General features: G+C 52.5%; 2 protein-coding genes across 5 annotated transcripts in view; both read left to right on the forward strand.

Annotated features, from left to right (window-relative positions):
* The window catches only part of cped1 (cadherin-like and PC-esterase domain containing 1), a 13,200-nt gene extending 2,199 nt beyond the window's left edge, over positions 1-11,001 (forward strand). Inside the window, exons 3-21 of one of the 2 annotated variants that reach the window (XM_008401746.2) lie at positions 104-195; positions 305-383; positions 451-520; positions 622-763; positions 836-963; positions 1,044-1,116; positions 1,253-1,405; positions 3,853-3,960; positions 4,026-4,126; positions 4,196-4,245; positions 4,377-4,563; positions 4,627-4,795; positions 8,020-8,119; positions 8,451-8,587; positions 8,654-8,874; positions 8,947-9,048; positions 9,134-9,221; positions 9,282-9,428; positions 9,867-11,001. In XM_008401746.2, coding sequence (XP_008399968.1) covers positions 104-195; positions 305-383; positions 451-520; positions 622-763; positions 836-963; positions 1,044-1,116; positions 1,253-1,405; positions 3,853-3,960; positions 4,026-4,126; positions 4,196-4,245; positions 4,377-4,563; positions 4,627-4,795; positions 8,020-8,119; positions 8,451-8,587; positions 8,654-8,874; positions 8,947-9,048; positions 9,134-9,221; positions 9,282-9,428; positions 9,867-10,067 — 2,348 coding nt within the window. In that variant the 3' untranslated portion in view covers positions 10,068-11,001. The remainder of the gene's footprint in view (positions 1-103; positions 196-304; positions 384-450; positions 521-621; positions 764-835; positions 964-1,043; positions 1,117-1,252; positions 1,406-3,852; positions 3,961-4,025; positions 4,127-4,195; positions 4,246-4,376; positions 4,564-4,626; positions 4,796-8,019; positions 8,120-8,450; positions 8,588-8,653; positions 8,875-8,946; positions 9,049-9,133; positions 9,222-9,281; positions 9,429-9,866) is intronic. The other variant, XM_017302952.1, reaches the window with a different exon arrangement.
* A 59-nt stretch (positions 11,002-11,060) lies between these two features.
* The window catches only part of wnt16 (wingless-type MMTV integration site family, member 16), an 11,439-nt gene continuing 6,885 nt past the window's right edge, over positions 11,061-15,614 (forward strand). Inside the window, exons 1-4 of one of the 3 annotated variants that reach the window (XM_008401689.2) lie at positions 11,061-11,362; positions 12,013-12,218; positions 13,344-13,636; positions 14,604-15,608. In XM_008401689.2, the coding sequence (XP_008399911.1) occupies positions 11,076-11,362; positions 12,013-12,218; positions 13,344-13,636; positions 14,604-15,059 (1,242 nt within the window). In that variant the 5' untranslated portion in view covers positions 11,061-11,075 and the 3' untranslated portion in view covers positions 15,060-15,608. Of the gene's footprint in view, positions 11,462-12,012; positions 12,219-13,343; positions 13,637-14,603; positions 15,609-15,614 lie in introns of those variants that run through there. The other 2 variants (XM_008401690.2, XM_008401691.2) reach the window with 2 other exon arrangements.

Here is a 15,614-nt window from a genome sequence, read left to right on the forward strand (position 1 = left end):
ACCTGTCCTGACTCCTCCCATCCACCTGTCCTGACTCCTCCCCTCCACCTGTCCTGACTCCTCCCATCCACCTGTACTGACTCCTCCCCTCTACCTGTCCCAGATGTGGGTGGGTGGAGCCTCCTGCTGTGTCTCAGTTCTTCAGAGCCGAGCTGCTTGAGGAGGATCCGATTCTCACACCTGCAGCATCAGATGGTGAGACTCACCTGTCCAGGCTGAGTCCTGCTGGATGACATCACAGCTCACCTGTGTGTGTGTGTGTGTGTGTGTGTGTGTGTGTGTGTGTGTGTGTGTGTGTGTACAGGTGAACTTGCTACCTGAGCTCATGGAGGCGTTTTCAGATGCAGGTGAAGGTCGATGTCGGTTCTATCTGCAGCTGACAGGTGAGTCTGTTCCAGGTCAAGCAGAGGTCAACCTCAGCGCAGTATTTGACCTTTGACCTTTCTCTAGAAGCTGATCTTCCCATGAGGCCTGTGTCCTGTGGGTCGTCCAATCAGAAGCCTCCCTTTCCTCAGAACAGGTGAGCATGGGGTCGTCAGGTGATCCGGGTCTGATTGGACCTGGAAGCCCCGTGTTTTCTGATTGGACGGTGAAGTTTTCAGTTTCCTGTTTCCGGGACAGACCCGGCCACGCCCCCTCTCCTGCTCTGGTTGCCATGGTGAATGTCTTTGTCCTGGTGACCTCTGTGACCCCTCTGACATCATTCCTGCATGACATCATCGTGGTGAAGACCAGCGAGAACGACCCGGGCCAGCAGACCCAGGTGAGGAACCAGAACCTCTGGTATGATCCGGGTTGGTAGAACCTCCTGACCTTTTGACCTCCTGCGCTGCAGATCAGAACCTTCCTGCTGCAGCGGTTCGGGCCGGCCTCAGCCCAGCTGGCCCGGATCCAGGTCCAGAGGGCAGTGGTGGCGGTGCTGCGGGCGGCGTCGACCAATCAGGAGCCTGCAGCGGGCGGCAGGTGAGGCCCGGTTCTGCCCAGGTTCGTCTCTGCAGATCCGTCCGGTGCTGACTCCTGGTTCTGGTTCTGGTTCTGTCCAGCTGCCTGCTGTGCTTCCAGCTGCTCACCTTCACTCTGATGTTCAGCGGCGCCGCCTCTCCTGCTGTGGTCCAGGTGAGCTCTGCCGCCCCCTGCTGGTCACACCGGTTCTGACCCGCTGGTCTCAAAGTTCTGCCAAGTGGTACCAGCTCAGGACCGGTTCGGTTACACTGAATGTCCAGCAGGGGTCAGTGTGCCTCTGTCTGTCCAGGTGGACCCGGGACTCAGCGTCCCGTCTCAGGGTGAGGACGCCTTCAGAGGACAGATCACCAGAGACCGGGTCCTGGAGGACAGCCTGCGCCTGCTGCTGCCGCTGCCCACACACCTGCAGCCGCACCGGGCCTTAGAGACCCTCCGGCGGCAGGTGAGTTTGTGTTGCCGTAGCAACGGGAAGCAGGAAGGTGTTCAAAGTGAGTCCCGGGGGCCGTTTGCGGGTCCCTGACAACAATTCAGGAATAAATACAATAAAATAAAAAACAACTTTTAAAGTAAAATCTGTTTACAGAAATGTAAACATGGTGCCCCTCTGGACTTTCTGTTGCCATGGTAACCATCTGACCTTACTCTACTACAGGGGCCCCAAACCTTTTCCTGAGGGCCACATAACTTTCCCTTCTCTGCTGGGGGCCGGAGTCAGTTTGTAACAGAAAAAGTGATGATTGCAGGAGAGCCTACATGTAAAAATGTAGTTTTCCAGAAAGCACAACCACATAACCCTCTGGGTTCTTCACAGAATAAATCCAGGAAATGACACTATTTATGAAATAAATACCGTATTTTCCGGACTATAAGCTGCAATCAGTGTTGTAGTACTCGAAATCGGTCTTGGTATCGAGACCGGTCTCGATACCATTTTTTGATGGTCTCGGTCGCTGAGGACTCGGCATTTTATTTCAAGACCAGTCGAGACCGCAACTGTGAAAATGTCATAAACGAACAGCAAACTGTCCAGTTTATTTGTTAACATCTTTGTTTTCAGTGGATGGAAAACGCACCGATTAAAATCACTTGGACTGCTCTGACTGTCAGACTTAAGAAGTCCAACAGTGAATCATAGCTGGACATAGACAACAACACCAGTAGCCTACAAGCTACTTGTTGAGCTGAAGGTGCTGTATTGATATTAGCTAGTCATCTTTTAGCTAACTTTACCTGCATCCAGCAGCTTTGCTCATCTCAGAACTGTGAAAAGTTCTTTGCGTTTTGCTGCCATGATGCTAACACCTGTGTAGCTCTGCACAGCAGCAAAGTGGCAGCTGGAATTAATGTCTGCCATGGAGTCAGACGGCCTGGCTTCATGTAGGGAGGAGGGTGAGCACCGTCACGGAGAGCGACTTCTGGTTGGTTACTTCCTGTTGTTGCTCCTTGGTCAGTGTTCATAGTTGGGCGTTATTTACCGTCAGGGCTTTGCCTCAATTGCCATATTTGATGGTGCAGACAGTGATGGTTTCTGACATGAGCAACACGCCCAGGGCGTTATGTTTTTAGGGATGGCATGAGGCCGCGGCGGATTGTAGCACAGAGATGGAAGGAAAGCAGAACAAAGTTTGCTCTGCTTTTAATATTGTTTAGATTTATTCAGTATTTAATATCTAGGTGTTTTTATGGAATATGGATCTTTCAGATCAATTTGAGAAGTAATTTTGATCGTATTTCTCATTTTGTCGCGTCAGTTTGCGCGGGCCGCTGGTCTTGGTCTCGGGTTAGGTGGTCTTGACCACAACACTGGGCTAGGGGTGCTTGAGCAGCTGCCCCTTTAGTGGTCTCTGCACGGCCCTGCTTATATATGTACGTTTCCTTTTTTTCTTTTCCTGTTTGTAATTTGAAGCTGCGGCTTATAGTATGGTGCGCTCTTTAGTCCAGAAAATACGGTAACTGATTTTAAAAGATTTTTTGGAAATGAATTATCTGCCAATAATGTCATCTTCGAGTGTCTGCTGTAGCAGAGACTAGCGGCGTAATCATGCAACGTTCTCACCACTAGGTGGCAGCAGGTACAGAGCATTTACATTAAAACCAGAGAATTAGTGATGCTGAATGTTCCAGGTAGCGGTGAGAGCTTTGAATCTAGCAGTGATGGAAAAGACAGAGAAGCTCAGCAGGAGTTAGAAAGAACATGAGTCCATTTCCCACAACATGTCTGTGAAGTGAGCTTCTCTATCTGGTTACTATAAAAACTAGAACCAGAGAAACTGAGATGTGGAGGAAAAGTTTTGTCTTCAGTTTCTGCCAGGAAATCATCTGTTTTCATCCAAACATGCTCAGGTTTCACACCAGGTGGTCAAATATACAGACATTTTGTACATGCAGCTCTTCATATTCTAACAGTGAATATGAAGTGAAATGTTTCCCAAATATTGTTGCTTCTTTCAGAATAAGAATTATTTTCTGTATTCTGGCTTTAAGATGCTGGTGGATTAGTTTGTAAAACACTTTGAAGTTTCTACAACTTCTTTAAATTTAACACCACAGTGTTGTGGTTCTGTTCAGGTGTATCTTTGAAGAGGACATGTTTAGTGCAATTTGAAATAAGAAATGTAAAATGTTTGTGTTTATTTGATTCCTATTCAAGAGACTGATAAGAATGACTATATATGAAATATGACTATATATGAAATATGGCTACAGAGAATCTTTGTTTCCATTTCTGGTTGGTGGTTCTTGATTTGTTCGATTAAAACGATGAACCTGGGCTCAAAGGTTGAAAACTAAAGTTCAGCTTAAATGACCAGATGAGCTTTAAACGCTGCAGTAACTCAGACTAATGGAGAGTTTGGCTGCTGAGGGTTGAACTGGATCCTCTGTGTTCAGTACGGTGGCTGCAGAGGGACACACGGCAGCTGTTTGAACCACGACGACCACTTCCTGTTCCTGCTGCGCTTCCATCTGCAGCTGCAGACGCCGTCAGCCTTCCACCTGGTACGCCTGGTTCTGATGGTTCTGGTTGTGTCATGGAGCTGATCTAAGTCAGTGTCTCTCTGCAGCTTCATCCCTCCTCCTCTTCCTCCTCTTCGTCGGCCCCCCCCAGCCTGCTCCTCCTCCTCCTCCTCAGGATCAGTCGGCACCACGACCTGCAGAGCAGCAGGTGAGCAGCCGAAGCTTCCAGCCATTCAGCTGCTTCTCTTCAGTCACATGACTCACCTGTTCTCCACAGAGAGGCCAACCCACCAACCAATCAGCAGCCGGCGTCGGGGTCACCTGGAGGTGAGAAACATCTGGAGCGCAGTGCAGTGACCGGACCAGAACCGGCTCAACTACCGGTATCTGGTTGGGTTTTCAGTCAGAAATCTGGATCCTCCAAACTGCCCTCTGATTGGCCGGCGTTCTGCCCCCAGGGTCGTGTTCGGACCCCCGCCTGAGGCAGATCTACTCGGAGCCGCCCCTCAGCCTGACTCCGCCCTTTAGCCCCGCCCTGAAGGAGTACTGGGCCCAGGTTCCCTTCGACACGGTGATGGTTCGGATCCGACCGGAACCGATCAGCGCCGCCTGCGTCGTCCGCCTGGACAACCACCGAGGACCCAGGTTAGCCCCGCCCCCTGACCCCTGACCCCTGGCCTCACAGTTCTGACCCGTTCTCCTCCTCAGGACGGCCAACTTCCCGGTCGGCATGGGAACCAGCCAGATCAGCATCCTAGTGACGGACGGGGCGGAGCCTCGTTCCGTCGTCATGACGATCTACACCGTTCACATTTACCGCGAGAGCCGGCCCAGCCTGCCGGCGTTCGGAGACCATGTGACCTGCAGCTTCCTGCAGGTGGGCCAAGGGTCAGGGGTCGCAGAGCTGCTGACGAGGGTCAGACGGTGAACGTTTAACGTTCCAGAAAAACTTTATAAGCCAAAATCCGAGACCAGGGACCCATCAGGTTCTGCGCTGCCGATACCGGTCATCCATGAGGCCGATTTCTGGATCGGCTGCTCGTTTTTCACTGTAGGCAGAAATTATTTTATATTATCTGGCAATAAATTCACCCATTTAGACACAACAGACAGATTTTAATACACGTCTAGAATCTGTTTTTCTCCTGGAAACGGATTCAAAATAAAAAGTTTGGAATGAGTCGGACCAGAACCAGAACCGGGTCAGTCCAGAGCAGCTTTGGTCCTGATTGCGTTCAGAAATGAGAATGACTGAAACTGGACCAGAACCAGCCACAGCGGGTCCGATCAGAACCGCTGCCTGTTTTAAGAAATCCAGTTTAAAGTTCTGGAGAACAGTTCTGTGTCAGAACCGAGGTCCAAAATGTCCTTGATGCATCATCCCAGCTGGTGACTGGGTTCTGTTCTACAGGGCGTCCCGGGTTCTGGTTCTGTTATGCGTTTTCACCTTTTCCAATCTTCGCGGTTCCGTCTGCCAGAACCGTTTTTGCTAACCAGAACCATCTGAGGCCTTCGGACCCGGCAGGAATTTCTCTGCAGCTTCGCTTTTCCAGCCAAACGTGTCGCAACCGAGACGAAGCAGAACCAGCGCTGAACGCTGCGGCCCGGTCCAAACACAACTCTGAGCTCCTGTCCGAAGGCAGATCAGCAGGAGACGGGTCGGACCCAGCGGGTCCCGGCAGTCCGGGTTCCTGCTCTCCGCTGAGCTGTGAATTCCCGCCCTCCCCTCACTGATTCCCAGAAAAACAGAGCGATGATCTGATGAGAGCTGATCCGGATTACGCGGGCCTGCGAGCGGATCCGGGTCCGGAGCTTTGATCACGGTGCTGGACGGTGAGTGTTTCTGTCCGGCCAGGACGGATCGAGTCCGACAGAACAGAAACAGTTTTCACTTTGATTCCGTCAGGCTCGCCTGAGCGCCGTCAGGAACGCTTCCAGCACAAAGTCAAACATTTGGCCGATTTTATCTGCAGAAATATGAAAACTCAGTCCTTCAGCTTCCCCGGATCCGGAACACCAGAACCGCAGCGCCGCTCAAACCACACCTTCCACTTCTCAGACCCACAGGTCTACATGGTTCCAGAAAGATTTTCCTCTTCCCAACAAAGAACTTCCTGTTCCTCGGTGATCCAGTTGATGAAAGTGTCCAGGAACTCCTCGGATCCCAGCAACATCCCGTTCCCAACAAAGTTCCTGAGTCACCAAAACGACCTTGAACCCAAAGATCTTCAGTTCCCTACTTGAAATAAATCCAAGGTCGTCTCAGTCGGTTCCCAGCTTCACTTCCACATCGGATCTCCAAAAATTTCCCGAAGCCAAGCCTCCAAACTGTGAGTTAACTTTCCCAGGAATGGCTTCAGTTCCCAAAGGAAAACTTCCCTGAAGCGACCAGGGGCCTCATGCATAAGAGTTTGCAGTTTTCACACTAAAACTTGGCGTAGGACAAATTTAGAAAAATGCGACGCACTAAAAAACCAGATGTTTGAATCCGTGCTGCTCATCTTTCCTTCATCAATCCGGATTTACAGGCAGCAGAGCAGCTGAGTGGGAATGTGGACGTTTGTCCTGCAGACAGGAATCAGCAGCAGGAGCTTCATTTACTTGATGCTTTCTGTCCATAAGGCGCTTTCACAAAGCGGCCGGCTCCACTGGCTGCAGCTGGACCGGTACCGGTACCGCTGGGCTCCACGTTCTGCTCAGATCCAGGATGAATCTAAAGCTGATCAATCTGATCAGTGATCAATCCTCCATCAGAGCTCCTCAGGCTCACCTGGATCAGCTGCTGATGGACCTTCAGAACCAAACCTGGTGGGTCCATCTGCTGACCAGCTGTTTTCTCTCCAGTCAGAATGAAATGAGCCACAGATGCTTTCAGACGATGAGTTTCATCTTCATGGTTTCACCCTCCTTTACTTTATTTTCTTTATTTTCAGCTTATTGAGGATAAATGTGGTTCAGTTTCATCGTTGAAACAATAAAATCATCAGGTTTGATTCTTGGTCTAAATAACTGAATCAGCTTTCAGTGGATTTATGTGAGTTTTGACTCTTTGTAGTTTATTATTGTCCACAGATACAGTTTGTGGCTGCAGCGCATCGTCACCGCAGGTCAAAGGTCAGCGTATATTAACCCCCGTTTCTCTCACCATGTTCATCTTTATACCTGCGACTTGTGTGTAAAATATGGCGGCGATGCTTTTTCTGTGCTCACGCCGCGTTAGACATGAAGTGTCTGCAGAGCGGCGCAGACAGGAAGTGGAGATTCCAGCCTCACAGCTGAGGAGTCGCTCTGTGCCGCCTGGAGAACCTGCAGCTCTCCTCCAGGTTTCAGGAAATGTTCCTCCATGTCTGGAATCTGACCTGGAATCTGGACAGAACCTTCAGGTTCTGTAGTTTCCAGTCCTCATCAGAACATTTTCCTTCTGATTGTTATTCCTGTTTACCTCAGTTTCTGGGTCAGACTTGGATCAAATTCAAGAACATTCCTGAATTCCCGAGTGTTTGTTGGAAAAGTTTCTGAATTTTAAGCAACTTTATTCTAATATTTTGAGTTGTTTTTTTATGCAGAAATTCCTCGTCTGAGGAATAAATTCTTGTTTCATCTGCATGTTTTTGTTTCTTTGGTTTGTTTAAAAATCTCTGGAACGTTTTGGATTCGGACCGAACCGTATTTATTCTGGTTTTGTGGCTCGTAATGCTGCAGCCGTTTCTGTAATGCGCCGGGAAGCTTCAGCCCGTGGAACCAGATCCACTGACTGGGATGAAAGCCTGGCCGGCCCGGCCCGGCCCGGCCCGGTTCGAACGTTTACTCTGAGCTCAGGTACGAACAAGAAAATCCCTGTTAAGTTTTCTTGTCACACTTTGTTGCGAGCTGCGGCGCCGGCGTGCGGAATGTGGCGCCGCCACGAAGAACTGCGGCGGCGGAGGAAGAAGAAGAAGAGCCGCGTCTGAGAAGCCGGCAGCAGACTGGGAGGTTTATCTGACCTCTGACCTCTGGGCTGGATGAAAGCTTTGATGCCGAGACGCTGCAGAAGCAAACCCGATGCATGCTGGGTAATGTATGCAGCATGACGGGCTCCCCTAACCTCTCTCTGTGTTGCAGGACTGCGGCATGCGGGTCCAACCGGGTCGGTCCTGCGGTCTCCAGCCTCACCTCCCGCCCCAGAGTCCCGTCCGGCCCTGCAGCTCAGGACACGTCCCAGGTAGCGTGTCCGCCGTCCGTCTGTCCGTCTGTCCGCTCCCAACAAAACCTCCACCAGGCCGAGTCGCTCCTCAATATGGGAAAGACCAGAGAACACAATGCTACGCGCTAAAGAACGTACTGCTAAAGGAGGCGGGTCCAGTCAGAGGGAGGGAGGCGCACAAGCTGGTCTCTCCTGGTCTCCATAGCAACCGTTAGACTAACTCTGCAGTCAGGAAGAAGAGTTTCCTACCATCTTAAAGGTCTTACCCATCCCGGTTCTTTACCCGGACCCGGTTGGACTCCCTCGGTACCGGCAGCTCACCTGAGTCCGTCTCTCACCTGTCCGTCAGGTCGTTGGGTCGTCCCCTGCCTCAGTTGCTCCGACAACAGGACCTGTGATTGGAGGGAGGTCACCTGGCAGCCAGACGGCTGCTACCACCCGCCGGTGCGGCGCCCCCTGCTGCAGGACTGCATGGCGGACAGGAAGGTGAGGTCACGTGACCGGGCGCCGGGCGCCGTCGGCACTGCCAGCTGATGGGCCGGTCTCTGCTAGGTGATGTTCATCGGGGACTCCACCAACCGCGGGATGATGTTCTTCCTGATGGAGCGGCTCAACGGCAGCCTGCAGGACTGGGGCAGAGCTCACCACACGCTGCTGTACCGCAACCTGAACCGGCGCCGCACACAGGTCAGCTACTCCTACTATCCCCGCTTCTGGCTGGAGGGCAGCCAGAGGCCCACCTTCAGGCAGGCCCTGCTGCAGCTCATCAACAGGTGACAGGAAGTAGGCCACAGTGCTTCCTGCGCTGCACCGCGTTCCTCGGCTGAGCCTCTGTTTCTGTGAAGGTCTCGGCCGCTGGAGAACTCCAACCAGACGGTGCTGGTGGTGGGCGGAGTCCAGTGGCTCAACAGCGACCATCTGAGGACGGTGCAGGACGTGTTGGACAGGTAAACGATAAAACGACACCACAGGTGTCCTCAGAACGCAGAGGCCCTGACAGCGGTCCCTGAGGAACTCCTCTGTCCCCATCAGGGAGTCTCTGAGTGAGGTCCTGGTGGTGGTGAAGTCTCTGGGGATGGGCTTCCACCTCCCTGTAGACGGCATCCGGTCTCTGAGCCTGGTAGGTTCCCGGCAGAGGGAAATGTCCTGCTGCAGCGTCTCTGACGGCGTCTCCCTGCAGACGGAGATCCCAGGCCTGTTCAGGGACAACGCAGAGCTGATCTCCACGGCCGGACACCTGCGCTTCGAGGCCGTGGACACCTTCAGCATCACCATGGGCCGCTACAAAGAGTTCCTGCAGGGCCGCTGCGCCTGCCACTTCCACGAGGTAAAGCAACGCCGCCGTCCGGGGATTCGGGTTCAGAACCGGGTTGGACGGTTCCAGGAATCTGCAGAGATGCCTTCCTGTTCCTCAACCTCTACTTCCTGTTAGCAGCGCAGCTGTTCAGCTCAGGCGGTTCCTCGTCTCCTGACGATGTTCATCCGGACTGAGTCTAAAAGTCCAGCTGAGAAACAGTCCAGATCCTGGAAAACGTTTCGGCTCCTTCAGAAAAGATCCAGGTCCCCAACAAAGTTTCTGGTTCCTGAAACAGATTCTTTTTTTCCAGAGGAAGTTCCAATGATCCGGTTTTAAACAAAAGAACTGGTTCAGAGAATCAGTTCCTATTTTGCCTGATTCGGCTCAAAGATCCTGGCAAAGTGCTGCAACTTCCTGCTGTGCAGAACATTCCAGTTTTCCAGCTGATCCCGCCTCTCCTCCTTCCAGGTGGAGAAGCTCCAGTCCTCTGACCCTGCAGACAGCGAGGCGTCCACCAGGAAGAAGCCCGGAACCAGAACCGGCAGCCATTCCATGCTGGACACGGAACAGGAAGTCGGGTCGAAGGCTCCGACCTTTCGGGTTCGCGGAGCGGTGAACCAGGTGTACTCCGAGATCCTGCTGAGCCGCCTGTGTCCCGGGAACAGGTGAGAGTCACCGCCGGGTTCTGCCCGGTCAGCGTTCGCTTCACTGATGTTCCGGGATGAACATGGAAGTCCTACTGACTGGGAAGGGAACCGTATATGGAAATACTTCTGGTTTGATGAGGAGGATGCAGAAAAATCCTCAAATAATGAGAAACTCAAAATATTCCAAGAAACTTAATTTCATTAAAACTTCCTCTCATGGGAAGTTTCACATTCCCAGAAGTTCTGAAGTTCTGAAGACTTTCATTCCCTAGAAGATTCCGACATGCAACAAAAACATTTCCCAGATTTTCCAACAAAGCGTTTTTCCATCCAGGTTTCATTTTTCACAGCAGAAGCGGATCCAGGGTTCATAATTCCAGGCTTTTCCAGGCTTTTCCAGGCATTCAGCAGGCAGCTGCTGGTTCTGCTGCGGCCCGGAGGAACATTGGACCGATCCGGGTCGCTGCTGATCCGAATCCGGTAAAGGAATTCTGGTGGAATCAGATTTTCCATCTGCTGGGAATAAATCTGGAACTCTGACCGTTTTCCTTCCTCGCTCCGACCCGGAACCCGACCCGGAGTTCCAGAACCGGTTTCATTTCATCCAGGACCCATCAAACCCGACCAGATGCTCACCAGAACTCTCAGCCGGGTTCTGATGGTTCCTGGTTCCGTCCAGTATGGACATAGAACTCAGTGATTTGGACCGGGCCGGTTCTGAAGGTTTCCAGCTTCCAGAACCAACAGCTACTCCAGGTCCAAATAAAGGAGTGACTGGTGGACCAGTGGACATGTGACACGTCTGGTTCTGGTCGGATTGGACCTCATGGTTCTGTTTTATTCGTCTCCAGATGATTCTGCTGCTTAGCTGTGGGTTCTGTTCGGCCCGCATGCGGTTCCGGTTCTGTTCATGGATCTGAGCTTCCTCTGCTGCTAATAAAGTTTTTATTCTCTTTTTTTAGTTTCTCAATTTATTTAATCAGAACCGAACCGGTCCAGTCCCTGGTAGGCAGAGCCAGGGGTACTTTCTATGAGGTCGGGGTTGCCATGGTTACCAAAACCTCCTGGTTTCTTCCTCCGGACCATTCGGAACCAGCAGTTTCCGTCCCGTCCGGAGCCAGGCGGTTCTGGAGAACCGGGATGTTTTTCTGCTCTGTTTGCTCCGCAGCTTCAGGATCAGCCTCTGACGTCACGCCGATGCGCTGGTCCAATCAGTAGCGTCCTGGACCGGGTCTGGGTCCAGTCCGCCGCGCCTGGTCCGGCAGAAGGAAGCAGCGGCTGCGGAACCGGGATGATCCGCAGGACCGGGCGGTTCTGGTGAGGGATGGAGACCCGGAGTTCTGGAGTCCGACCCATGTTCGGTCTGGTTCTGCTGCTGGTCTGGGTCAGCCCGCCGAGCTGCCGGGCCAGCTGGATGTGAGTACCGAACCGGACCAAGCAGTACCGCAGCTCGTCAGAACTTTTTATCAGCACCAGAACCCGGTCTGAGGTCCAGTTTTATCCAACTAACCAGAACCGCTACTGCTTTCGGTTCCACTTGTCCGGATGGGTCAGGCTGAGCCCATGTCTGTGGTTCCGAGAGAACCTGCTCCCCGACCAGACCGAACTGTTCGGAACCAGATGGGTTTGCGCATGCTCTGTAGATTTATTTCATTTACTGTGAGGTTCTGGAGATTCTCACATGAATAATCCGAACCGAACTTGTAGCTGAGGAGAACCTTTCCCGAACCGGTTCGGATTTAGTTTAACCCGGAGAACAGAACCGAGGTTCCGATCAGATCTTTTGCTAGAAAGAAAAGTTTCATTTGAGTTTTTAGATTCTGTAGAATCTCCTGCGGTTCTGATCTTCTGGACCGGGTCGGTTAGACTCAGCTGCTTCATGTCAGAATTAAACAGAACCCGTCCGAACCGAGCCTGCGGACTGCAGCCCGGCTCTGAGCGCTAACTGCGGCCGCTGCCCTCCACAGGTGGCTGGGCGTGACGTCCTGCGGAGACCCGGTTCTGAGCGGCCGGCAGCGGGCCCTGTGCCGCGGGAAGCCCTTCCTGCTGCCCGGCGTGCGGGACGGAGCCCGGCTGGCCGTGGCGGAGTGTCGGAACCAGTTCCGACTGGAGCGCTGGAACTGCTCCACGACCCGGAACCCCGCGGCCGTGTTCGGCCACGAACTGACGAGCGGTGAGTTCTGCTGCTCGGTTCGGCAGCTCCTAACTGGACTCTGTGTGTTTTAGTTCTGCTGACGGGTTCTGGCTCCAGGCGGTCAGACCCAACATCCAGAACCAAAAGTTCTACAGAATTCCGCATGTTTTCCTGGTCCTGTTTAGTTAAAGTTCTGCTGGTTCCGACGCGCAGCAGCTTAGAAACTAAATATTTAGTTCTGCTTCTGATGGGTCCACATGGTACCGAACCAGTAGGTCTGGACTGGACGGGTTCCGCCGGTGGAGCGTCGGACTGGACCCAGTCTGCCCCCCAGAGGCCAAACGGAGGAGCTGCATGTTGTCCTGACTGAGCCTCACGTCTTTATGACGTCACAACCTGCAGCTGGACTCCGGGATTACCGGAACATCTTGGATTAAATGGTGTAGGAGCCATTTTCCCCTTTTTTCTTTTGGTTAAATCTTAGAATTTAAATTGTTTTATTCTTATTGTTTATTTCCTAGTTGATTTATCGTTAGAATTTTTGTTTAATTTGCTGTTTAGAAGAAGTTCTTTGATTATGACCCGGTCAGCCCAACCTGAAATTCATTAATGAGTTAATGAGTTAATCAGGTTGGGCTGTGGGTATTTCACGGTATAACTAGGTGGGTCTTAGGTAGCTTATTATGCACGTGGTGGTCATGAGGTTTGTTACCTGCAGAATCAGCCAATCAGTCATTTCGGTTTCTGTTGTCAGTCAGAGAGCAGGAGCAGGAATAGGAGCAGGAAGCCTGGAACCTTTTGCCTGATCTGAAAAAATCAAACCAAACAACTATATTTTGACCTTTGATCCTTTTTTTGCTGCGTAAACCAGAATCCACGGTGCATCAGGTGACTATTTGAGTTTGATTCACCTTTTCTTTAGATCACCTTCGAGTTTTGAGGTTTTTGATTTTTGAATTTAAGTTTAGAGACAAATGGTCACTACAGATGGATTTAATCAGATTAAATCTCTGATTTTTTGCATTCTGCAGGAAGGAAACAGGAGGTGTTGGAGGCCCTCATTTGATGAGTCCTAGTCCAGACAGAAGGGTCAAAGGTTATCTGTAGGGATCATGTTTCCTTTGGTTGCAGAGGAAGTGATGTCAGAATGTCTCCATCCCGCAGGAACCAAGGAGACGGCGTTCATCTACGCGGTGATGGCGGCGGGTTTGGTCCACTCCATCACTCGGTCCTGCAGCCAGGGCAACATGACGGAGTGCGGCTGCGACGCCCGGCTGCGCGGCGGCGGCACCGGGGCGGCGGAGGGCTGGCACTGGGGCGGCTGCTCGGACCACATCCGGTTCGGAACCTGGTTCAGCCGGAGGTTCATGGACGTCTCGGGGACGAACTCGTCAACGGGCCGGGTCGGGTTCACGCTCAGCACCATGAACCAGCACAACGCCGAAGCCGGACGGCAGGTGAGGACATCCTGACCTCTGACCTCAGTTAGACCCCTTCAGAGAAAAACTCGCTCTGCTGCGAGAACCGGTTGGAGCAGGTCCAGTTTACAGGATCAGGGAGGAACCGGGCCAGCAGGTGCTCAGAATGTTCCTTTAAGGTTCTTCCACCAAAGTGGGTGAAGATCCGTTTTCCAGAACCAGCTTGGAGTTTCTCCCAGGAAGTGGTTTTCCCTCTGGGGCAGCTGCAGTCTCCAGGCCGCTCCAGGCAGCAGCTCAGGGAACATTTTCTGAGCCGGAGATCCAGTAACGTTCTCCCTAAAGCTGGAGTTCTGGTTGGAAAGTCCTTTATTCATGAAGGTTCCTTTACTTCCACAAAGACACTTTAATACTGGACCTCTGGAAGAGCCGGCCCGTCTTGAACCTGGATTCTGGATCTCTAGACACCTGCTGCTGCGGCTAAACCATGGGATCCGCTGGGCTTCGATAAGGAGACGGGTTACAGAGGCCATCCGACAACCAGATGCTCAATCAGGCCACACCAAAGAACCAAGTTACATGTAAATGGTTCTCATCGACTTAAAGCTTTGATCCCGGATGGTTCCTCTGGAAGTGAAGGACCAGACCTCACCTTACACCACTTCCTTCAGGCTGGAGAGAAAGCAGGACTGTTTGGATCTCCAGCTTCTACTCTGTCAGTTCTGCACCAGCCCAGCTTCACTGGTCCAGATCCAAACTTCAACTTCTCGTCCGAAAGGGACTTCCTGACCTCTGAAACGTTAGTTGTTCTGATGTGACTGACATCTGCTCTACAGGAACCATCCATCTGAGTAGTTGCTGGTTGGTTGGACTCCTCCCTGATCCTCCAGGATAAGGTTGGGATCCGACCATCTGCTGCAGGTCCAGCCGTCAGCGGGCAGTCAGGTTCTGACTTTCTCCTCCCCCACCTGGAACCCATCTCCAGCCCAGTGTCTCTGTCTTCCTGCAGGCCATCGAGACGACCATGTCCACAGACTGTCGCTGCCACGGTATTTCTGGTTCCTGCGCGGTGAAGACCTGCTGGAGGTCCATGGCGCCGTTCCAGCGCGTTGGCGTTTACCTGAAGGAGCGATACGAGCGCAGCGTCCAGGTGTCGGACCGTTCCAGGAGGAAGACCAGAAAAAAGGACCAGCGCCGCCCTGTGGACAAACACGAACTCATCTACCTGAACAAGTCTCCAAACTACTGCCTGGAGGACAGGCGGCGTGGCATCGCCGGCACCAGGGGGCGCCGCTGCAACCGGACCTCCACCGGCCCAGATGGATGCAACCTGCTTTGCTGCGGCAGAGGCTACAACACGCATGTGGTGAGGAACATCCAGCGCTGCGAGTGCAAGTTTGTCTGGTGCTGCTACGTCCACTGCAGGCGCTGCGAGAGCATGAACGACATGCACACCTGTAAATAAGTCCACACCTGGAGCGGGAAGAGAAGACAGTCCTGCATGGATGGAGGTTCTGATCGGATCAGGATCAGCTGCAGGTCACTGCTGGAGCACAGCTCCACTTGTCATCCAGGAGCCTGAAGGAATCCTGGAAACAAACTCCAGGCAGGACTTGGTTTTCCTCCAGGCAGGGCCGGACTTAGGAGGGTGTGGGCCCCTGGGATTGTGCCAAGGTGTGGGCCCTGCTTAACCATCGTTATACATTTGATTAAGTACACACACACACACACACACACACACACACACACACACACACACACACACATATATCCCTGATTTCCTTCCCTTTGGGTGCTCAGCGTTTGGCCGTGACTTACTAGTGGATCCGATCCACAAACCTTTTCTACCCACAAGCTGACAGAAACCAGCCACTGTCCACCATGAGGCTGATGACCCACTGTCCACCATGAGGCTGATGGACCCTCTGTCCACCATGAGGCTGATGGACCCACTGTCCACCATGAGGCTGATGGACCCACTGTCCACCATGAGGCTGATGGACCCACTGTCCACCATGAG

The sequence above is a fragment of the Poecilia reticulata genome, unplaced genomic scaffold (assembly GCF_000633615.1).
Source record: "Poecilia reticulata strain Guanapo unplaced genomic scaffold, Guppy_female_1.0+MT scaffold_125, whole genome shotgun sequence".
NCBI lineage: Eukaryota > Metazoa > Chordata > Actinopteri > Cyprinodontiformes > Poeciliidae > Poecilia > Poecilia reticulata.